This window comes from Dendronephthya gigantea, unplaced genomic scaffold, assembly GCF_004324835.1.
Source record: "Dendronephthya gigantea isolate DGI-Jeju-01 unplaced genomic scaffold, DenGig_1.0 000074F, whole genome shotgun sequence".
Taxonomy (NCBI): Eukaryota; Metazoa; Cnidaria; class Anthozoa; order Malacalcyonacea; family Nephtheidae; genus Dendronephthya; species Dendronephthya gigantea.
Window position 1 is genome coordinate 557,600 of NW_021163084.1, and position 24,424 is coordinate 582,023.

At 37.9% G+C, this 24,424-nt stretch overlaps 2 protein-coding genes across 2 annotated transcripts; one reads left to right on the forward strand and one right to left on the reverse strand.

Annotated features, from left to right (window-relative positions):
• Positions 1–7,514: 7,514 nt before the first annotated feature.
• LOC114531721 (BTB/POZ domain-containing protein 6-like) lies at positions 7,515–10,160 on the forward strand. Its single transcript, XM_028553330.1, has 2 exons — positions 7,515–8,468; positions 9,024–10,160. Exons 1-2 carry the CDS (start codon positions 8,235–8,237, stop codon positions 10,143–10,145), a joined length of 1,356 nt encoding a protein of 451 aa, XP_028409131.1. The 5' UTR covers positions 7,515–8,234; the 3' UTR covers positions 10,146–10,160.
• Positions 10,161–10,169: 9 nt separating this feature from the next.
• Positions 10,170–23,309, reverse strand: LOC114531720 (carnitine O-palmitoyltransferase 1, liver isoform-like). The gene is made up of 26 exons (XM_028553329.1): positions 22,863–23,309; positions 20,934–21,071; positions 20,834–20,864; positions 20,271–20,372; positions 19,969–20,043; positions 19,772–19,834; positions 19,305–19,382; positions 19,091–19,198; positions 18,910–18,994; positions 17,453–17,567; positions 17,244–17,324; positions 16,922–16,997; positions 16,650–16,697; positions 16,440–16,547; positions 15,817–15,842; positions 15,241–15,391; positions 14,725–14,812; positions 14,389–14,419; positions 14,102–14,147; positions 13,719–13,771; positions 13,377–13,458; positions 12,228–12,380; positions 12,110–12,145; positions 11,957–12,034; positions 11,525–11,614; positions 10,170–10,902 (listed from the first exon to the last, which is right to left on the reverse strand). Exons 1-26 carry the CDS (start codon positions 23,141–23,143, stop codon positions 10,834–10,836), a joined length of 2,292 nt encoding a protein of 763 aa, XP_028409130.1. The 5' UTR covers positions 23,144–23,309; the 3' UTR covers positions 10,170–10,833.
• Positions 23,310–24,424: the final 1,115 nt, after the last annotated feature.

Consider the following 24,424-nt stretch of genomic DNA (forward strand, 5'->3'; position numbering starts at 1 on the left):
TTTGCCGTTGACTATTGCTTTGTCGTACAATAGCGTTGGACTCTGAATAACAAAATGACAAATAACTCGCGCGAGAATTTCAATGCGTCGAGGAAACTTCACAATTCCCCTCCTTCTCAAAGCAAGAAGGAAATAAAAAGTTTAGAAACTCATTGGAGGCCTGCCAAATCGGTTTGGAAAAATCGAAAAAGCAAAAGATTGGATCACTTTGGTTTAAAAACAGTTGATACAGCCATGCAAACCCATCATGTCAAAGATGTTGAAACTTTACGTAAACGAGTTCTTGATCTGAGCCATGAATTGGATAAAAACTTACGACAGAGTATTCGTAGAAAGAAAGAGCAACCATTGGGACTAAATGCAGCTGAATTAACCTCTTGGACCAACCACGAATATCAAACGAAAGTTAATACTAGTATACCTCAACGACGGGACTGGATGGTTAGTTCAAAACTTGAGCCATTAAGTTATCAGCCAAGATCGAACGTCGACGAAAGGTTCTTAAACAACAAGTTATCTGTTTTAGGAAGCAAACGGCATCTTGCAGAACGTAACGGGTGTAGGTTTAAGGAAGTAAAGGAACATAGAAGGAATGTAGTCGAAACTAATCATAGTTCGACGTCAAACCACGCTCGTGATTGGGGAGAGGCATTCACAAAAGCAAGAGTTAAGAGATTGAACGAAGTCTTCCTGACCCTTTCTGAACCAAACAACATGAAATTTCGGGCAAGGAGACTTAAATGCTCATGTCTATTTCATCAATAACGACCTAATTTCTATTTTTAAATTGGTCTCTCTAAAAACTTAACCACCGATTTCCGTTCATAGTCAGTAGGTACTCATCTTCCTGATGTTATGATCTAGGCAGATATATATATAGGAGCTGCAATGCCAATGTTTCCATTTTCAGCTATCTATGAACATTTTTTTAAACTAATTATTCAATGCATGCTATATATCATAAGAATTGATGTTCAGTATATGAAATATGCTATTGTTTAATTTCAAACTAGTTGAATCTTCAAGTATAATTTCACTTCATACGTAAACCACCATATTTCACAAAACTGTCCGACCAAGCAGTTCCATCAACATCTAGGTCTTCATATTTTCTTCGCAAACAGCACTTACCCGATTTCACGCCTGATCTCAAATCTGTGGGTTCGAACGTGGAGTGATGTTCAGATGATTTCGATTTTATTTCATGTAAATTAGACTCCTCCTTCAAGTAACGTGAAAATAAGCCATTGTCCAAATTTATGTAATCTTCGTCAAAGTTGTTGTCCTTTTTAACGTCTTTAGAATGCCCTGGAAAGGGTCTATTGAGCACCATTCTCAAATATACTTTTTGTTTCGCAGTTTGAGAGTTTTTATCTGCCCTTTTAGCGGTTGGCAAAGAATAAGAGTATCTAAATTGCCTAACATTTATAAAATCTTTCCCTGTATGAAGAGTTTTATTCAGTTGACCGAGACAGTTATTGCCAGGTTGGTTTTTAGTTTTCATTGGCTGGCGGTTTTTCTCAAATTCAAAGTTTTGAGAGACTTTTAGTTTTGGCTTATGAAATTTTGTTAAAGAGGCCCCTTCCACACTAAAACTACCGTTACTATAACTATGGGTATACTTGAAATCCTTCAATGTACATAAATGCTTCCCATGCACTGATGCACATGTTTTTAACGGTGCTCGAATGCCCATCGTTGACCGTTGATATCCACGAACGTCCCAAAGTTGGGGAAAATAAATTTTAATGGCAGTTTTTCGCCCGTATAGTATAGATTATGCTATCTCTTGCAAATCATCCCCTTTGAATAGACTTTGAATGCTTTGCTTTTCGTGAGATCCAATTGAAAACAACGCCTTCCTTATTAGCCAACATCTTGAATAGTATAGATCTCTACCATACCAGAATAGGATAACACATTATTATGTATCTGTACACATACATAAATCCAGCACAGAATAGATCAAAACACACTTCTACGGTTTCTATTTCAGTTTTGCATGAAGTTATTACCGATCATCTTGTTTCAGTGCAAACGTAACTGTTAAACACGTTGCATAGAAACAGATCTAATCTACATAATTTTGATGCAAACCAACAAAACACCTACTTTGCAGGTGGCTTGAGCAAACAAATTGATGCTCGCATATTTAACTGTGTTTTCTCGTCAAATATTTATACTGCGGCAAGCATAAAGGAAGAAAGATGAGGCTGCATTTTTCGAAGTGAAATCTTGGAATTCCTAGGGAACATTTGTAGCAGTGATGTAATAGTTCATTGTAAACATTTTTAAAAATAGTTGTTGTTAAAACTTTTTTGCTAGTTCATTTCAGACCTATTTGGCAATGCGTGTATACATATCGCGATTGTCTATACAGCACTTCTGTAAATAATTTATTGGTTTATGTAGATAACATTCACGCTATTTTAAGAGTTTGAGTCTCTCTTTATACACTGTATTATATAATAATAATTCTCGTCATTTTCTCTTGAAAACACCAAGACGTACGCCCTTTTTTGAGGCAACTTGTCTTTCTTTGAGGCTTGTCTTCTTTGGCAATGCTATATATAGCGTGGCTGGGATAAATAGATTTATTAATAATGAAACAGTTGAAACTGAGCTCTAACAAACCATGATATTACTTGATGTTATATAGAAGTGAATGAGCACCTGCCAAACTACATCTAACTACCTGGTAGATGGATATTTATGTGCCTGACAGGTGAGGGCGGAGGTGTTTTAAGGCGGACAGGTTTTACATCAAGAGTTTGTCTCGCATTCGTGTGCACTTGAGTTTCGTCCGATTTCGTCAGCACGATAGATGGAAGTGTCGATACATCCGATGATTTTCCATCTCCGGTCTCATCATGACTCAGTCGTAATTCGTCTAGAGGTACATCTAGGTTTTCTGTCCACAAACATCGCCTCTGGTTGGGCCTTGACATTAAAATGCGACTACGAGGGATAAATGCATCATGAGTGATCACTGTGAACTGCTCATGACTATCATTATTCCCTATGTTCACACAATGCACCTGATTTTTTCTATCTCTGCCACCACTCCGAGTGTGACACCTGTTGCACTTAGAAATCCCATGGGTTCTCGACTCCTGCAACGTTCTCACATGAGACGAATCGCGCGAGTTCGACCAGCGTGACGAACCGCGCGAAGTCGTCACACGCGCGGAGTACACACAAGGTTCACATTTTATAGGAGTTTTCGAAACAGCGACAGGACCCAGGGAAATGGCAAATGCCTGAGCTCTTGGATTCATATCTGCCAAACATGTCTTCATATTCAAGTTCTTTTCATCTTGAACACTTCGCCATTTTTTCGTAGCTATCGGTGTATGCAGATAGCGCATTCGTCTTAATGCTTGGTTGGTCAAATAGGATGTCCCTGAACTCCAATTGTTGAGATAACTACAGCCAGAAAAGTTTCTTTTCGACATTTCCCACGAAAATATTCAAACGAAGATTCAAATTCAAAAAGCGTCGACGTTGTTGACTGATATCTACTCACTTGGGCTCAGGTTACTATCAACACACACGTTTGAAGCTTCAAAATTTCACTCAAAAAAAGACGATTTTAGCACTCAAAATCTCTTGCGAGGCTGTTTAAATTTACCATTCTGTTTGACAATTGTCTGAGGCAACGTTTGCGTTTCATAAACTTGGTATACACACAATTTGTCATGGTGTTAGGTTGTCACAACAACGCAACGACTCTGCTAGGGGGCAGATGAAAAGCTGTCAAAATCATTTGTTCAAGATCGTATTACATGAAAGTTTATTGACAAATGATTAACAGAGATTTGTAACGTCTTGAATTGAAAAGTTAATGATTGTATTTTGAGTTTGGTTTTGTACTGTAAGGTTGTCACAGGCTTAGCTGTGTCAATACTCTGCAAAAAAGTTGGTAAATCATTTTCTTGCTTCAAAGACAAAGTGCGAACGGGTTTTGCAACTTGCCACATCCAGCTGTTTCCATGAGGCTGAGGGCTAGCCTGGGCATGGGAGTTTTGAAGTGTATTGAAAAAAGCTCTCACAAAATTTTAACAAAATTTGAATCAGCTCTCTTTAGCCTATATGTGACTTCATTCACCATTTAAACCACATGCATGGCCGAGCATGGCGGTTGAAATTAGGATTTTAGACGATTTGAAATGGGTTAATTCCTAAACATGCTGAAGGTCTATTAATTATACCTGGTCAATTGAATTGACTCAATTCACCAGGGACCAGCTGTTCAAAAGGCGCCGGTTAGCTTAACCCTGGGGTAACTCAAATTTTCACATCAATCTTTTTAATTGCTCGTTTATGAAGTTGAACGTGTTTTTCCATAAATATTTTGTGGGTCAATGGAAATCTTATTTTGTAAAGTCTTGAAACAAACAGAAGTGCAGAAGCATATAAACTAAAACAGCGGAGTAAAATTTAACCCAGGTGTAGTGCTAACCTAATTTTGAACAACTGGCCCCAGGGCTTACAACTTTGGAAACACGCTGGTTCTCATCACGAGATCACCGCAAAATTTTATATAACTCGTTGTAACTCGTACTTTTTTAAAATAACAGACTATATCGACAGTAGTTATAGCCTATCATTTCATAATTTCATAAACGCATTGCTGAAATTGTGTAGCTATACATTCCCTATCGGTTTGATTAAAGCATGAATGTTTTTATAAACCCCCCTCTCTTGCCATATGTAATCATTGTAATGACGCATCGATAATCATGCCCCATATTAGACATGCCACTGGCACTGTGTGTGGCAACATTAGATATTAATTAAAACTGCAAGAGGCCAGCTCGGCAGACGGTTTAAAGAGAACAATGCGAAATTGCGACTAAAATTCAAATTGGATTACAATTATCAAGAACCGTCAGGTAGTTTCAAATGCCAAAGACCTGGTGTAGTATTTTCACGTTTATGAAAAGTGCTATTCTTTTTTAATGGCAAACCCTGAACAGTTTGTCTCATAACGCTTAGTTTAAGACTCGCTTTAAGACTTTTCATCAAGTCAAATCTAACTGTTATTTTTTTCTCAAAAACCAGAGTTCGTGTGTGAAGGTATGTCGTCATCAGGTTCGTGCAAACAATCAGTTTTATAGCGGGTGGTCAAATTTAGATGGCCAGAAATCCTTTTCATGATTGTTCGCCATTATTAAACTTGATTGTTCTCCATGAGTGCTATAATTTTTATTATAATTTCTATTAGGCTGCAATTAAAAAGTTAGAGGTCGCACTCACAAAGAATCCTATTATAGTGACATATACCGACAGTCGAGAAATATTACTAAGGGATCAACTGCATGGAATGTTGTTTACCACAATCAGCAAATTTTATCTTGCTCCAAATCGACATTTGATAAAGTCGCTCTGTCCTGTATACCATTGTATATAAGTTTAGCCAGTCGAGAATTAAAGCTGCTAATAAATTGTCAATTTCAAACAAGATAAAATATATCATTAGTCAACATTCAACATTCCAGTGAACTTTGGCTATAGATTTCTAGATGTCTCGACTGCGAGATGTGTAGAGAGAAAAACTTTAAGCTTCCGGCATTAAGGAGATTTTTTCTATTCAATGCAACCGAAATTATAAAAAAGGGCCAGAGGCAGGGGGCATATTGACTTATAGAGTTAGTTTTTGAGATATCAGAAATGCTGGACAAAATGTCCTTTTTTTGGACGAATAAAAATGCAGGAGGATACGAAAAAATACAATCGTAAAATGGTCTGACAGAATGACGGGGTTTACCTTTTTCACTCTAATAACTGCATGTTGATCACCGGATGGAATTGTGATCTAATCTTGACAAGAAAATACATACACCTCTTGACAGTAGACCAACTTGGGTGGCCATTAATAAACAAACAACACACATTAGAGGAGAAGAATTGACTACGTGCTACAGGCCATGGAGAGGCGAAGGGAAAGAAGGGTGAACTAGAAAGATCTTTGATAAACGGTCTAACACTTGATTAAAATATTCCTCGTTGCGCACACCAGTCTAGGGGCAAGTACATACTGATGGAGTTACTGGGAAGGGCGGGCGCTGCGTGGGGCAGAGGAGTTAAAAACTGGGGGAATTATGTGCGGAAATTATAAATTCTTTTTGGGTACTTTATCTGACACTCTGCACAGTCCATGCAAGTATCATATATCACAATCATAAAAAGACGGCACGACAAAAATATGCACCTAATTGAACATCTTCCTCTAATAAATAATAGTAATAGAACGAATAGGAGTGCTATTAATGGCAAAATCATATGAGTAACGAGTGAGTACAAAATCTGTTAATCACGAGTATGATCGATTTTGCCATCAATTGTACGACTTAATCGTTCTATTACTTGTTAATTGTATGCCTTCTGTAATCATCTTGTTTAAGGAAAAGTACCAAAACACAATTTAAGCTCATGAAGCGTGCGATTAATGATTAATCGCACTCCTTTTAACCAATGAAATTGCAGTATTTGTCCCTGATTACAGAAGGTATATAATTAAACATCTAATTGAAGGTATACTGATAAGGAGAGTTAGTATGAAGTCCTAACGAAGGCCCTGTGGTCGAAACGTCGAGAAGTGTTTTTGTCTATTTTGGGTAGTTGTTATTTGTTATACCACATTTGAAGCGTTGATATTTGAGAACGTTGCCACGCTATACTCCCTGGTTATATTATACTGATAAAGTATAAAATATAAATAGTCTCAATATACTCTCCTGGAGCTTAAGCTGAAACGTCGAGACGTTTTTGTCTATTTTACTTCTATACGGAGTTGCTCTGCGTTCTAATTAGAAGTTTTTCGGTACTGGTAATTATATAATTATGACTGTAGTATCTCTTATACCTGTCCTAAAAAAATTACGAACCATCAACCATCACATAATTCACTTATAGAGGTTCGTTCTATCAAAGGTTAAAATCAGATTAACGGGCATGGCTTTACAATATAGACAATATAAGCAACTGAAGATATTAATCTTGTGTTTTTGTTTTTTGACAAATATATACATTTGTTCCTGTCGTGTTCTAATTTTAGTCAAAGATTACAGTCTCTCTGTTATCTTTCATAACATAGGAGGGCCCCTAATTCTTTATATGTTGCCTTTGGATGAGAATGAGATTACTTCTTTCACTGCGCGCAAAAAAGGGACGAAAAAGATTCCGGAGGAGTTTTCAAACACTAGTCACCTCCGTGATTAAAACCAGGTGGAAAAAACAGCGCGTGAATAAAATCATGTCACACGCTGCCGTGCGTGGGAAATGCCATATGGGTAAATAAAAAGCAGGTCCGCATTCCTTAGCGTGATAAAATTTTTTTATGGCTCTTAAGGCTATAAGCGATAGGCATAAAACGTGTCTATCATCTCCATGACAAGCGGATATTAAAGCTCTGTGGTGTAAAAATATTGTTTATATCATATTATGAACCGCATGATTCAGACCATGTTTCGACTCTCGAGGTGGGTCGATTATTACAATTGCCACGACGTTATCAGCGCGCATTTCATGTTAATTTTTCCGGAAATAACTTCCTGAATTACTATGGTATTTCCTATCTGATATATAATAATACATTGTTTTGGCTTTTATAAACTCATCTGGTTGTCTGCCTCGGAACCGTGTTTAACTCGCTTGCTTTTTGGTTATTCTACGTAAGGTTTCGATAAGAAGAGTTTCAGATCATCTCGGAACGTAGGTGTTTCATATCTCGAAGAGCAAACCCAATTATGCAGTGATTTATTTTCAACCTTTGAACTTTTGGACAGAATATCGTTCGGCTTCATTAGTTGTGGAGTGAAGAGAAAACGACGTTTTATTTCAGACTGTGGCGTGTACCTGAGGCTAGAAATCTTCATGGGGTAGCTGTTTACTGATATATATACTGTATATATCTTTTAAATGAGCTTTCGTTTTGAGCTGTTTCAAGCTTGTTGAAAGTGGTTTCCCCATTCTTTGTATTCCCAAGTGGTATCAAAGAACAATTCCTCTTCGAATAATAGTTGTTTTGGTGCCAAAATACCGAATACGCTAAGTGGACTCTCGACATAATATAGTTCCTTGTCCAAGAATTGTTCGGTATTCCAGAATTTAAACGCGTTGCTTACAGTGTCGTTAAAACGTGGGTCAAGGCTTAAAGAAACATATCCGTCGTTGAGTTGAGTTAATATATTGGCTTCCTTGTTTTAACCCTTCTGGCGCATCTGTTGGCAATGTTTTTGTCCGGAATTTCAACAGATGATTTATTTGATGAGCAATGTTGCCCGCAAGATTTGCAGAGCAAAATAGCTCGTACTTTTACGACTGGTTTCATGTCGGATATCACATTTATAGTTGGTAAAGATGAGAAGCAGAAAACGTACCCAGCTCATCGATATATACTTGGAATTGGTAGTGCCGTCTTTCATGCTATGTTCTACGGATCCATGGCAGAGCATGGACGAAAAGTAGGTATTTGATATTGTTTATGCGGTGAATGCCTTCGGGAAATGCGAGCCGTTTGATGATAGTTAGCAAGCAAGCGTTTGCATGTCTTAGTCTCATCTTGAGATTGTAGGAGAGTGAAAAATAACCAGTTGTTATCAGGCGGAACGACTGACCAATCTGGTACCAAGAGCCAAACTCTGGACACGAGATTGTATCGGCTGGCAAACGAAACCCTCGCCAAACCTAATAAAATTTGAGCCGACTAAAAAAATTCATGTAATCTGACATTAGGCGAGCGATTGCCTCTTTGAATCTAGTCAACGGCTTGATAATTGACTATAGCTTGTAACTATTTCATCACGTCAATAACCTTATCACCACAGGCAGAGACTGTGTGACCTAATGTTGCGACTCTGGCATTGTTTACAAACAGTCAGCACATGAAATTTATAACTATACCCGACCGCAATTGCCATGTCCTGCACAGGCCATGAACGCACATATCAAAATTGAAATCTGCTGAACCGTAGTGACATAAAATTAGGGGAAATAATTATTTGGCATTTACGTTTTAGGTTTCGATACCAGACGCCGATTCTGAAGCATTTGGTGAATTTCTGCGTTATCTCTACACAGAAGACTGCAGTATCACGGAGGAAAATGTTATGAGCATTGTCTACTTGGCTACAAAATACCTCGTTCCAGCCTTGATGAAAAAATGTGTCAGATTTTTGAGGAAAAAAGTTACTGCTGAAAGCGCATTTGAAGTGCTCAGTCAGGCAATACACTTCTGTGCTGATGGCTTGGAGACAAACTGCTGGAGGGTTATAGACAATCAGTGTACGCAAGCTTTAAAATCCGAAGCGTTTTTGAAAATCGAACATTCAGTGCTTTGTGAGTTATTATCTCGTGAAACTCTAAATGTAAAGGAAATTGATTTGTTCAACGCTGTCTTGAAATGGGCACAGCATCAGTGCGAGAGACAGGAAATTAAAAGTAACGTCGAAAATTGCCGAGAGGTTCTAGGGAAAGCTATTACCTTAGTTCGTTTTCCAACCATGGCGCTGGAGGAATTCGCAAGTACCGTTGTACACGAATCCAAGATTCTTCCTCACGAGGACATTATCAACATTTTCCTGTTATTTAGTGGACAAAAACCGCACGAGGAGTCCACGAAATTTTCGTGCAAACCACGCAAACATTGCGCGGGAAAGTCGCGCGCTTCCCGATTCAGCCCGCAAAAAATAATCCGACCCAAGCGTGCAGGCAAAGGGTGGTGTTATGTGAACAATACCCTAGACGCGTTATGCTTTAGAGTTTCGCAGCCTGTTCTAATACACGGTGTGCGAGCTTTCGGAGATGACGAGAGAAGCGTTTACAGACTGAAAGTTAATTTGCTTCAAGGCAATCGGGAGTTATCTTCGAACGCAGGCGAATTTAAATCCGAAGTCGATGAGAATGAGATAAACCCAACAGGTTTTGATATAATGTTTCCAGAACCTATTAGACTCGAGGCCGAGGTTCTGTACACGCTGACTGGTAGTTTCAGTGGACCGCAGTCTTTCTATGGACAGGGGGGAGAGAAAGTTGTTATGTTAGAGGGGGTCGAGTTCATGTTCTGCAGCAGCGAGCTGTCGAATAATGGAACATCTGTTTTTCATGGCCAGTTCCCACAGATCATATTCTCAAAAGAATAGATACACCAGTAACATTATTGGGCTAAAATTTATAGATGAACGTTGTTGTAAATATTTTGTACAGTAAGAAAAACAGGACCTATAATTATTAATTTCTACAATAAATTCTCCTTTCTTTATCCAACAAGTGATTAAAAGTTATCAGAATAAATACAAAAATTGGAAGGATATTTCTATATTGAGTACGATAACCATAGTTAGGCATTTGCCAAGTTCTATAGATCGGATTTTAAGAGGGGAATCTAAAAGAAAAAATGGCGATCTGCCAAAATGGCTGCTTGTTAACTTTAGAACATTATACAGAATTTAGAGCGTAAAATCTCGTTGATCAAATCACTTACAATCGGTGTGAAATCTTGAAAAAATATGAAGGAGCGGGGGGGGGGTGTAGTTCCCCAACATGACAAATGATATTAACAAATGAGACCGAGCTTCCCCCCCCCACCTCCAATACATATCTGGTAGTCCTTCAAATTCCTAGATTGGATTACTATTGCAAGTGATTGTCAAAAAGTTTGAACAATCGTTGACTACAGTAAAATACGTTAATGTTTAAATAAAAATCCTTTTTTAAGGAGAGGTTTAAATCGAAGTTTCGTTCTCATCATTCACAACAATCTCACTATTTGGTTGAAAAATAGAACTTCTATCATCTTTAAAATACTTTTTGCTTCCTTTCGTGAAATACTCACTCGTCGAAGAGTGCTTTCATGTCCATAAACGATTCCTGAATCATATCCGAGAAACGACTCGCGCTCTGTAAAACAATTGGTTAAATAATAATTACGCATGCAAAACCGACGACAATGGCGGATATATAGTGTATAAGATACCATAGTTGCGGGAATCCAGACGGTTTGAAAACTAAAGACACGAATAAGAGGCACTGGCAACTAGGTAGTTTCGTTAACTCGTCAATTACAGACACTCCATACCCTGTGCCTAGTCATAGTGGAGTTAACCCACAGTTAATTAAATAATTTCTTAACCACAGGCCGGTTTTCGTATAGTATCGGACAGTCTCGAGCTGATTATTCGTCTAGTACTGAAGGAGAAAAAACCAGAACAAGACCTGCGAGTAGGATGACTGAATCATCTGGGAAGCTCAAAGATTATCAGTGAGAAATGGAGTATCTCAATTCCGATTTAACTCACATTGATTCTCATATTTTGCATGCATGAATAACAATAGGACTAAAGAAAAGTGCAGGTAGGCAGGGCCGTAGCTAGAAGCTTAATTGGGGGGTGTATATTCATAAATTCATAAATTCATGTTATGCCCGACTAATTTCTACTATCCTGAGAATCATGCAAGCTTTATCCTTGTTGCTTTCTCCTTCCCACCGACGAAAGAATGAATATTGTGGAAGAGTACATACCGTCAGCGGCGATGATTTCTTGCAGGTTATATGCACGATTAATGTGTGGCCTGTTATAAGATAGGATAATCCATACCCATCGTCCGCCACCTTAAACGAGAACAATTACAACCATTACAGAGGACATATAGATAACATGTTGATGGTCGTGACGTCCACCTGAGCCAGCACGGTTGAATGATATTTTAATCTCACTTGTATTTGAGAAGAATTTCATTTACTATAGTACTCGACCAAGTTCTTACTAAAATATACAGGGCAGGTTCGATACCTGCCTAAGGATCGATAGTTGAAACATTTTTCTGAACAGTTCGTAACTTGAATTTTAGTTGAACCGTATGATTCCAACTCGAAATTAAAACCCTAAATACCTTTTATGTTTACTTTTTACGTTTAAGATCTCTTTTAGAATATAGAATAAATGCAATTTACCGGTCCAAATCCACCTCCTCCTGGAGTCATGCTCTTCTCCTTGTTGTAGGTGGCAATCTGCATTTGATCTGCAGCAGTCTGGACGACCAAAATCAATAGTCAGTCAAAAAAATATTGTAGATGATAAACAACGTAGTGTAATACGTGACAAACCTGACTTGTTGAAATATGCCATGGTTCGCTGAGAATCTAAATTGTAAAAAAAACAAATGAAAACATTGTGGAACATATCGCACGATCATCAAGATAAAGTACAAATATTAAACGTTACCTCATTAAGGAATGGCGATTCGATCTCCAGATATTTCGACACGACATAAAGACAAAATAGATGTCGGTCGACCCCTTCTCCAGCCATTGCCTTTCGAATGTTGACTGAATGCGTACCACAAGCCTTGATCAATGAATTCTTTTTTTCCTCTTTCTGCAAAATCAAAATAAGGAGATGAAAGACTATGCCTCAAAATCATGATATACCCTCGACATCACCATCTACAATAATATACCCTTAACATTATCGCCACCCCATATCCTCAACTGATTCATCACCCTATACCCTTAACATCATAAGCAACATATGTATATCCTCAGCATTACCACACAATTCCTCGAAATCATCACCACATATCCCCAAATCAAGATCAACAATCCTCTCAACAACATCTTTCCAAAAACATCATGATAGTCAGGACCAGGGCCGCCCAGAGGGGAAGGGGGCAAAGGGTGAAATTAGCCCCGGGCTCTATTGTTGCAGAGCCCCCCAAAATACTACAAGAATAAAATTAAACTATTGTTGGAAGTGTATACACCTCTTTCAGAAAAAGTTTCAGGTTATTTATTGTTCAGGTAATGCAATATATATTATTGGATAAATAGAGTGCTCTATTCCCAAAATTTACCTTTTTACGCCTCTCAAGATTCAGGTAATGCATTATCCCATTACTGTAGTTCAAATTTATATTAACTTACTATGGCGTTTTTTTATTGCTGTGGATTTTGGGGCCCCAACGAGAATTTTACCCTGGGCCTCCAAAATTCTCTGGGCGGCCCTGGTCAGGACCAATTTCCTTAACATTACTACAATCGCTAATAACTCATAATCATCATCATAATAAGAATTCATCATCATTATCAATACTCTCAACAACATTGCAAATACTATTAATATTATCAGCACCATTACCATCAGCACCAATATCATCAACATCACCAACACTTTTGCAGTCACCGGTGGTTACCGATCGGACTCACTGTACTTCAGGGGCAGGTTTTTCAAAAGCCGTTTAAGCTAACCGCGGAGTAAAATTTAACTCAGGGTTAGCGCTAACCTAGCTTTGAACAACCGGCCTCAGAGTTCTGTGAGCGATCAATTTGCGTTACATTGCAATTGCGTGACTAGAATCATCATTGTATATCTTACCGATGTATTGGAATCCATCATTGTGTGGACAAAAGCACATGAGTCTGCCGTACAAGGCCGTACTGTTTCAGTCCGTCCATCCCTGAAGAAAACACATCATGAGGTGTAGGGAACATGTTAAAATCAAGGGGGAAGGAAGCTGATCACATGTCACAAGGTGTTAATCACTCGAGCATTCACAAAATGATATTTTTAACAACTGAAAAGCGAAAATCTGTTGTCACTTTGACTGTCGTTGTACAGTAGTTATTGCTATTATCTCAAACATTTAATTTTTACGCGGGTATGGATAGCCAGTTGCTGTTTAGTTATTCTCGCTAATACGAATGCGAATTTACTTACCTATACAGACGTGTCATAGCAGATTCGTACGTCAGTTGGAACTTTTGACGTTCCTGTAGTGAAAATATAATTACAATTTTTTTTAATATGATCATCGAAATTAGAGTTCAAAGGGTATGTATTCCAACGTGGGTATTGAGGGGAAAAAAGTGACAAGAATAAAGCATATAATTTAAAACTTAAAGCATAATAAAAGCAAGCATAAGGTATAATTAAAGCATAAAGAATAGGGGGCATTGTAGTTTGGGGTGTATGCTTTCTAAAGCCGGGTAAATTTTCTAATTTCTAGGGTTAGGGTTAGGGGTTAGGGGTTAGGGTTAGGTTTGGGGTTAGGGGAACAACAATTAATGAACCAGTCATCATCAGTTTCTTCTGCTACTTACTCTGTAATTCGCAAGTTGATACGCCATCTGGACAAATGCATCAGGACTAAAATGCACAGAATTATTAATTCAAAAGTATATACAAATTTTGGTAAATAAAATTTAGTTACATGCATAACGTATACTTATTGCATCGATGTGGAATAAAGATTGTGTCAGTTGTCAAAAACAGTTTAATTTGTATTGTATTTAAGTTGTGCGATTAACAAACATTAAACATTGATTGGTTTTGAATATATCATTCACAAATTATTGTATTTTTCAAAATCATTAAACAGCAAACTCACCTCAAATGAAATTTCTTTATTGTATCTTTGCCTACAATAAAATATCAATCATTGCTATAGGTGGGGTCAAGGTAGTTATTCAAAGGAGTTCAAAATTCTCTAATATTCCCTGACAAGGGCATGAAATGGCACTGCAGACACATTACAGTTTTCGCTGTCTACAAGGAGCATTCAGCTTACTGGCGAGTATACAGGGAGTACAGGAGTAGCTCGGTAGTAATACCTGGTAACTAGACAGTACACACGCAACCCCTCCCGTCCCCACAACCCCTCAGGTCCCCTGACATTAAGGCGATCAATTGCTACCCATGCGAGAATGACAATTGGAAAAATTACCAAAGTCTTCGTGAACAAGAACATGCAGATCAAGGTCCCCAATCAAAGCAAGATTATTTTGTTTCGCCGTGTTGATCCTCTCGACGCACTATATATAAAAAAACACTTCTTAGTATTTTTTCCAATAAATGGACTGGAAAGGTAAGCACTTCAGAAACGATGGAGCTAATCAAATATAGACGAAGTAAGTTGATTTTAAGCCTGTTTTAACCAATGATCTAATAGAGGATCAGTAGTTGCACTTGCTATTGTTGAGTGCAATTTTCCTTTTTTGGTGGATGTGAACGAGTGAATAAGTTACGCGTGTTCATATAAGGCACGCTTATATATCTAAGTATTCATGATTAATCGCTTGTTTGCATCTACGAAAAGAACAAAATCACACCAAAAGTCATAGCAAAACTCTCTTATTAAATGGCTCGCATGGAATCTTCGAAAAAAAACGGTAAAATAGCCAGATAATATATCAAGGTAGTTTTGTAATGAATTACATACAAATTCAAAGCTAAACCAAACCTTTTCTGGTATTTCCCACTTTAACCGTTCTGGAGGGTTGAGTGAATGTTCTGCTTCACCCAAACAACGTCCGTTTTCATCATAACCCAACTTGTTTACTTCGCAATCAGTCAACCACTCAAAACACTGAGACATTATCGGAGCATCAGCCCTAGAATTATACAATGAATATTTAAATTGACGATTTTAGGAGAACTTTCGTTCAACATGTGACGGTTTGTAACCTTATGTTTCACAGTTAATTTAGCAGCTTTTTACTAGGAGCAGCGTTTTACTGGGAGCAGCGTTTTACCAGGAGCAGCGTTTTACTAGGAGCAGCGTTTTACTAGGAGCAGCGTTTTACCAGGAGCAGCGTTTTACTAGGAGCAGCGTTTTACTAGGAGCAGCGTTTTACTGGGAGCAGCGTTTTACCAGGAGCAGCGTTTTACTAGGAGCAGCGTTTTACTAGGAGCAGCGTTTTACTAGGAGCAGCGTTTTACTAGGAGCAGCGTTTTACTAGGAGCAGCGTTTTACTAGGAGCAGCGTTTTACTAGGAGCAGCGTTTTACTAGGATAACGTGCATCTTTAATCACATACCATGCATGCTCCACGTTGACTCCAAACTAGAAAAAAAAAGTCGTTTTAAAAAAATTCTGATTGATGAAACGTGATTAATAGTGTAGATGGGGATAGGAATAGCATAAAAGACAAGGGCCGCGAATCACCGGCCGGCAGATCATAAAGCCCGGATACCATACATAATATATCCTGCGAGTTATCCAAAAATATTATTAAATATATAACTTTGTACGAAAGCTGTACGAGAGCGGATCAGAGAGTGGGCGCCTCACTGTTTATATCAATAATTTTTGCCGCCAACAAATGTGTTAGATCCGCAAACCCCCAATGACGTTTCCGCGATCAATGTATCTGTGAGTGAAATCTCTTTGGTGAAATACATGTCGTTTGTAAGACATAAGTTAGAGTTGTCTGTTTTAAATGGTAGAACGTCTGGACTAGGGTAGGGGTATGGCAAATTAAAAGGTAGGGCTCAATTTATAGCGTGATGTTACAGTTAGATTTTAGGGTAAGGGTTTACCAGAATGTGATACGAGTGTCTAGAAAGCCCCTTTTACATAACGTCATGACGCCCCTTTTACATTAGTTAAAAAATGGTGTTGATGATGACGGGTGATAATGCCAATAGATTCAAATTTCACCTTGCCGTTCTTGAAAATAATTATGTTGAACGATTTGTCAAACCAAATATCGTCACCAGAGCCATGCAAAGCATACTTTGCAAGATCATTGTATTTGGTTGGGTCGTTCTATGAAATTCGCAATAAATATTATCAACGTTGATTGCTATTTTATTCTCAATGTTATGAATAGGAAAATTCTAAGAATTTCCGTAAAGCGTTGGACTATACCTCGTCAAAGTAATGTTCTTCGTCCGAGAGAACGACTACAAACGCACTCTAAAGTGAAAAAACGTAGAAAACGTCATGCTTTCATGTTTATGCGACTTTCATGTAATTTGCATTGCCACTATCACTATCAACGACCTTCGTACAACAATTGTTGTAATTATAAGAGTTCACTGAAGGTACACGGCGAAGGGAAACAAGAGACCGAATTCTGAGCTCTTCGTCTACGATGGCATACATATGTACGTATAAATGACCACGAATTTTTCACTCACAGTCTCAATGGTTTTCAGTGAGATATGGTTGACCCCAGTATGGAAAAATTCTTCACGAGTCTCGGCCCACGTTTTCCTAAAATTAGCAAGTTTTGTATAATTTAAATTACCATGCCCAAAGCATGACCAATCTATATATTGTGCCTAGAGCTCTAACGTACTTTCGTAAAACCTTGTGCGGAAACGACTTTTGCCTTAATGCACATGGACCGTGCAAACTCAATTTAAGGGGATGACCTTGCGGAATAAAGAGTAATCCACCAATACTAACGTGACCGCTGAAAATTGTCCTCATATATTTTATGAAAGATTTTTCTCTCACCTTTCATCTCCTGTCATTGCTGCTAAAGATCCTTCACCAGGATAAGGAGAAGATGTGTCTTCTATTATTTTCTCTAATTGTCTGTAGATGAAAATATTAAGGTAATCAAACATTATAATAGTATTTCTCATGTAATAATATCACATGTTTACACTAAACAGTACAAGTAGAGAGTTGAGAAGATGAAAACGATAATTATTAACTTATACCTTTCTATGTCTTTTGGTTTAAGTAAATCTCCTTTGTGGTAGAGATTTAGTTTAAAATATCTGCCTTTATGTAAAACCACCATGTGACTGATGGAGTCATGTTGACTGAATTTGTCTGAAGAAAGGAAGACAGTTTTCACAATGGCAAAATGGTGCGACGGTGATGATGTGTACTAATAATGAAAATATTGGCAATATTTCATAGTGGGGGCAATTTTGTGTTTATCATGTCATGACAATATTTATGGTGGTGATAAACAAAAAGGGTAGCAGAGGTGATTAATGGGCAATGAATGTATTATTGATGGTCAATAAAGGTGAGATGGGCAATAAAGGCGATTGGCAATAAAGGCATTGTGATGGTGGGGGTGATAGGGAAAGAAAGCACTGTGATTGTGTAGGGAACAATAAAGGCAATGTGATGGTGTGGGTGATGGGCAATGAAGGCATTGTGATCATGTGGGTGATGGGCAATGAAGGTGCATTGTGATGGTGATGGGCAATGAAGGCATTGCGATGGTGGGTATGATCGGGCAGTGAAGGCATTCTGATGGTAGGGATGATTGGCAGTGAAGGCATTGTGATGGTGCGGATAATGGGCAATGAAGGCATTGTGATGGTGGGAATGATGGGCAATGAAGGCAGGGATGGATCCTGCCTGATTTTGTAGGGAGGATTGGTGCGCATGCCCCCACACATCCATCCCTGAATGAAGGCATTGTGATGGTAATGGGCAATGAAGGCATTGTGATGGTGGGCATGATGGGCAATGAAGCCATCGTGATGGTGGTGGTGATGGACAATTAAGCGATTGTGATGGTGGGGGTGATGGACAATGAAGCCATTGTAATAGTGATGGGCAATGAATGCATTGTGGTGGTGGACATGACAGGTAATGAAGGCATTGTGGTGGTGGGGAGGATGGGCAATGAATGAATTGTGATGGTGGGGGTGATGGGCAATGAAGGCATTGTGATGGTGATGGACATGATGGGTAATGAAGGCATTGTGATGGTGGGGAGGATGGGCAATGAATGAATGAATTGTGATGGTGATGGACATGATGGGTAATGAAGGAATCGTGGTGGTGGGGAGAATGGGTAATGAATGAATTGTGATGGTGGGGGTGATGGGCAATGAAGGCACTGTGATGGTGATGGACATGATGGGTAATGAAGGAATTGTGGTGGTGGGGAGAATGGGCAATGAATGAATTGTGATGGTGGGGGTGATGGGCAATGAAGGCACTGTGATCTTGGGGGAGATGGACAACAAAGGCATTGTGATGGTGGGCAGGATAGGCAACAAAGGTAATGATGGGCAACGAAGGTAATGATGGGCAATGAAGCCATTGTTGATGAGGCTGGGGTTAGATGGGTAATGAAGGCAATGTTGGGCAATCAAGGCATTATTGATATTCAGTGATGGAACACTAAGCTCCTGTATTATGTACATACCATGGTCCCTTCCTGGTATTCTTGTTTGGTTAAACATGAGTCTGTATTGTGTTGAACAAAGTGGAACTAGTTTGCTCATCATTAACTGTGCACAAAGAAACATCCCATATCACATTTTGCATTATCACACCAGTGGCCAACCCCAGCTTCTCTCACACATTTAAAAATCATTTATACTTACAGGTTTAAGTCTTTCTTTTTCAACCAGCTTACGAAACAAAAAGGCAGCATGAATCAAATTTGCTGCTTTTGATGTTTGTTGGATTTTCTTTTTCATGAAAGGACCATCCTATCGAAAGAAAAAAAAGTGTTTGGTAGCAATTGAGGCTTAGAAAACTTTGCTAATATAAAGCATAATTATGTGTAACTTTAAACTTTGCCAAAGGAAAACTTACAACACCATAGAAATTGCTATTTATCATCAAAGGACCTCGTGACTTTAGGTAGACAAAATTATTCCACCAATCTGTGACCTAGTAAATTAGTTTATATTTAGAAAGGATAAAGTCAGATGATGGTCAAGTCATGCTATCTCATTTTTCTCTGGGGCAATAAATTCAGGGGCAACCTACCCAAGCAATATTTAAGATTTTTAATTCTCTGAAATGCATTCACATGCAGTTTTGGACCTCGGAGAATAGTTAACCTGGAGGTTTGAGTACATCCATGCAATGTGTCCTTGACAATTTTGAATAGATGGGAAATTGGAAACAATCAAAAGAAGAAAAAGGTCTGAATTAAGTATAACATAATGACATAACTAATAGGTTACTATGATTTACTTTAGGGTGCTTAAAAATGGTACTGTGATGAATAGTGAATTGCATTATCCCCATAATAATGGCACTTTACAAGAACTTACATAGTTATTTGCCCACCATGATTTCAAGACTAAATAACGCTGTAGTTTCTTTCCAATACCATTCTACAAACATATATGTACTTCAGTACCAGAATGTGTTTTCATTATATTAGTATATAACAACAGTTCGTAGAATTCTTATAAATGGTATTCTTGTAATAAATACAGTTATTTATACTTTAAATTCAAAAATGTACCCTGAACTCCTCAGTTAAACTTTCCACTCTCTTGAATTTTTCTTCAGGGAAAATTTGTCTCACACTTTCCAAATGCTGCCAAAGAATAAAGCCATGAAATAAAATTGAATAAATTTTTTTTTCCAAAAGCGATTGCTACAGGCAAGGAAGGATGAGGAAAGTTTTGGAACCACGGTTAGTGTCAAAATCTCCTGCCCTCATAACAGTTTTATTTATTGTTGCAATATTGTTTTCAAAAAAACTTCATTAACAGAATACGATTCAGGCAAAAATTGTCATGGTGAGTTGTTTTCACTTTTTACCTTGTCAAGTGTAGTGTCAAGTGAGGGTACAGGTAGCCTTGGCAGTGATTGTTGGAAACTATACAGAGTTGGATCACCAGAGGTAAACAGTTTGACAATACCCTGCAAGACAAGAAGTCTACTATATTACTTTTTTCCAATCACAGAACAACCTTAGATGGACCTATTGTACTCTAAAACCCTCAACATTTTTTTCTCTATATTATATTAGAGACAACTTGGCTGGTATAGGACAGGGTATGAGAAGCTGGGTTTATTGAGATATACCTAGAAACTGGTGGGTGGGATCTTTTGCCATTAGACAGGAACATAAAACACAACATTCTCTTGCAAAGTCTTGTTAAAAAGCCCACCATTGGTAGTGTGTTTTAAACACCCTCATATCTTGTTACCCCCTCTTGTTAGCCAACTTTCCCTAGGTCTGAGGTTCAGGGCAAATTGCCATCCTCCATTCCATGAAATCTTGGACAACATTTTTCAATGGTTTTTCATGATTACAACAAGAACAAAATAGGCAATCACAATCAAACATTTTAATCATATAAATTTTGTTTATTACTTACAGCCCATATCTTGGATTTGAGAGACAGTTTCCTAAACAGAAAAAAGACCTTTATCAATTGAATTGTAAAAATTATATACTGGCTTAGCATGATATCTCACCTTTCGAACAATATGCCTCGATATGTGAGGAGTGCTCGAAGAGTCAGCTGAAGTAAAATTCCCCATACCATCCATAATATAGTGGCAAGTATTGTCACTCCAAAACATATTGCAATATATGGGCTTGCTTGAACTAAGCTAAATATCAAAAAAGTAATTAACAATTATTAATGTTTGGATAGTAAATTTATTACAAGCATGCAATGAATATTACCATTTTAATCTAGCTGTGTAATGACTTATACCAGCCAGCAGTTAAGACATAAATCATAGTTAATAAGTTAAATTGTCAAAAACAGATAAAAAAACAGAATGCTTTGCATTTTGCTAATTCCCAATCTTATTACATGTCATGCAATATAATATTTTTTCATGAACTCACTGGCTTTTAAATATTTTCAGAATATTAAAGCTATAGCGCAAGAATTGTACATTAATGTAGTCATTTGGTAGTTAAAATGGTACTTATTTGTAATTTTGTACCATGCAGCAACAAAAGAACAAGTTCCAACACATGTGGATTAAAGATTTTTATAACAGGATCAAATTAACATTAATTAATCATCAAATAGCCAAGACTTTGGACAATTATTTACTTTATTACTGTCTTATTATAATGAATTATATGTTGGACAAATTGCTAATAATTGTTCTATTCTTGTGGCTTGTGCCCCCTCCTTTCCCCATTTTCCCCACTCTACCCGTTTTCACTTAAAGTGGCCTAATGGAGATTACCATAATAATCTATTTTTATCAATTTTACAATTTTACTTGAAACAATAATTTCACTATCAAAGTTTAGAAAGCATAAAACATGCACTGTCGATTCTTTTACATAAAACTAAACAGAAGCTAAAGTAAAAAGATAGCATGCACATGTCAAAAGCTGGTTAATTAAGCAACACCTGCTGCGAAAATTCCTACGCCAACCAAAAGCGCATATTTATATAGAGACGTGCTTGAAATATTGGTTTTGTAATTGGTTGTGCAATACGTTTTTAACTTCATTAAAGAGAAATGAAGTAAAGTTCTCTATTTGTTTGATATTTCCTAATTTTACGTCTGTAAATTTTGTTTTACTTTCCATTGAACTTGCTCGGAGTTGCTCCACTCCAAAAATTAGAACAGCCATGTACTTAATTACACCACTTGTTTTCAGTCTTTGCACGCATTGCGTCTTCTCCAAACGTCGTGTTTCGAAAATAAAAATATCTAAGTTAGTTTAGTCATTGCCCCTTTATTTCAGCGCATTTTGATTGATATTTTGCGCGTTTATTCGGTAATATTCAATACTGAAATCAATTGTTTACATTTATAACTTGTTAGTTTTTTGTATATCTACGCGTTTGAGGGCGACCTTTGCTCCCTAGAATACAGAGGCGTATATATATATATATATATAAGCGCCCTGCTTGAATATACACGCCAAAACATATAAAACGGTGGGTTTTATGCCAGTTTACTTAACCATACTGTGCTTAAAAAAACGAAATGACGCACTAAACTGACGGATGCCGAAAGTTTCTTAAATATTAATTTTATATGCACATTAAACTTAGCTCAGTTAGCTGGGGGCATATTCATACAAAAAAATGTAGCAAATATACTTTCTAATATGAATTCGGCGCTTTAGAGACAAAAATTACTTCTAAATTCTAATGTAGCCGATTAAACCTTATAATTCCTGAAATATTTCCACCAAAATAAAGCGGCCATGCTTCGATCCAAGGTCAGGTTTTTAGTATTTAAAATACAGACGTATCTGTATACAATTTCTGTGTACAATAATTTTCGACATCTAACGGGCAAAAACGCGGACTTTGTCCCCTAAAATCGTCCCCTAGCTGGGGTATGAATGATACACAAGCCCTGCGAATGTCTTTAATTTCCAAATCAAAAATTAGCAAAAATATATCTAAAATCGCCTACCCTGGTAAGGCTTGTTCAAGACGACCAAGAACTCCCAAAGTCGGCTGATGCTCCCCAATTCTGGCCGCAGCAAGCGCCAAGAAGAACAAGACCCAAGCGAAAGGGGTAGCTGGAAAATGCCATTTTAAGAAATTATGTTTAGCGGCCTTGTATTTACGTTTTACCGTCTTTTTTAAGGCGCGAAATACGTGGTGAATTACATCCTTATCGAAGTGAATATTGAGTTCCCCGTCGTCCGTTACTGCGAATTGGAATGCTACTGCAAGTCTAGCTTCAGCCATAACGTAATAACTGGTTCTTGAGAACCAGAATTCTCACTATATTTACCAAATTTGAAGGTCTATTAGGTGAAATGCGTTATAGACACGAAATAACGAAGACAAGTACTCTTTAACGCCCCCCTTGTTTCAGTTGTTTGAGTTGCTCGAATGCCACGCATGACCGGATGGATCAAAGTCCACAGCTAAATATGACCTTTGTCAAGTGGGATTTAATAAATAGACACGATCCAATAACTCGCGGGTATAAGACTACAAGTAACTACCCTGATAGAGGTAAATACATGTTCATAAAGTTTTAATTAAACCAGTCTCGGGTGTAGAGACCCCTGCTTACGAAAGGGTGACCCTAGTGGGGTAGGGACAGCTTTTATCCTTGTAAACACTTTGTCTCGGCCCCCAGGAGTAACTTTTGCTACCAACGCGTGTGCAATGGCGAAATAGAACATTTATATTAACTTTATTTATTTATTTTAGGAAGACCTAATCGCTTGCTTTTTGCTTGCCATTCTCAACGCTTGGTAAAGTTGTCTTGGGGGTAGGGTGTCCCTGGTACCCTTAGGAAACACGATGCCCTCAGGGGTAGGGGTGTTTAAAAGAGGTCACAGGGAGTAAGGGGGTACCACTAAAGCGAGATGACAATCTAATGCAAAGCGAGATGCAAACTAATTGTCGTTCTTATGTGAGAAAAACCCTTTTCGAAATTTAACCCATTTCAGTCATGTCCCATGTTGAATTCTGTACACAGGGTCGTAACTAGCTCACATAGGTGGGGTTATTCTCAGAATATTTTGGGGGACTGGGACATCTCCCTCCCCAATACCAGTACGACCCTGGTTGTACAGCTTCTCCGGACGTTATATAGCTCCGTAATCAAAGTAGATCGGACTGCACTCACAAACTCAACACCATGGATAAACTGCTTCTAGAATCGAGAGTGAAACCCAACCGTTTCCCCAAGATGATTTTTTTTTATATCAGGTTATGAAATTTCACGCCATTAGTTCCAAACCACCACACAACAACAGTTTTAACAAGAAAAAAATTAAGCAAAAGGATTATGAAAGTTTCTAATTTTCCGCTTACATCTTTTTCACGCGGACACTTCAGTTTCCTTTTTATGTACTAAACTTATGTTAACTAACTAAGGCTGTCTTTCACTTCAGTCGTATTGTTTCTGGGGGGGGGGGGATATTAACATGCTTCAAGTCATATTGAAAGTTTCGTAGCCGCGCCGTGCCAGGAAATAATTATATTATGCTACCTTCGCCTCTGATAGTGGAT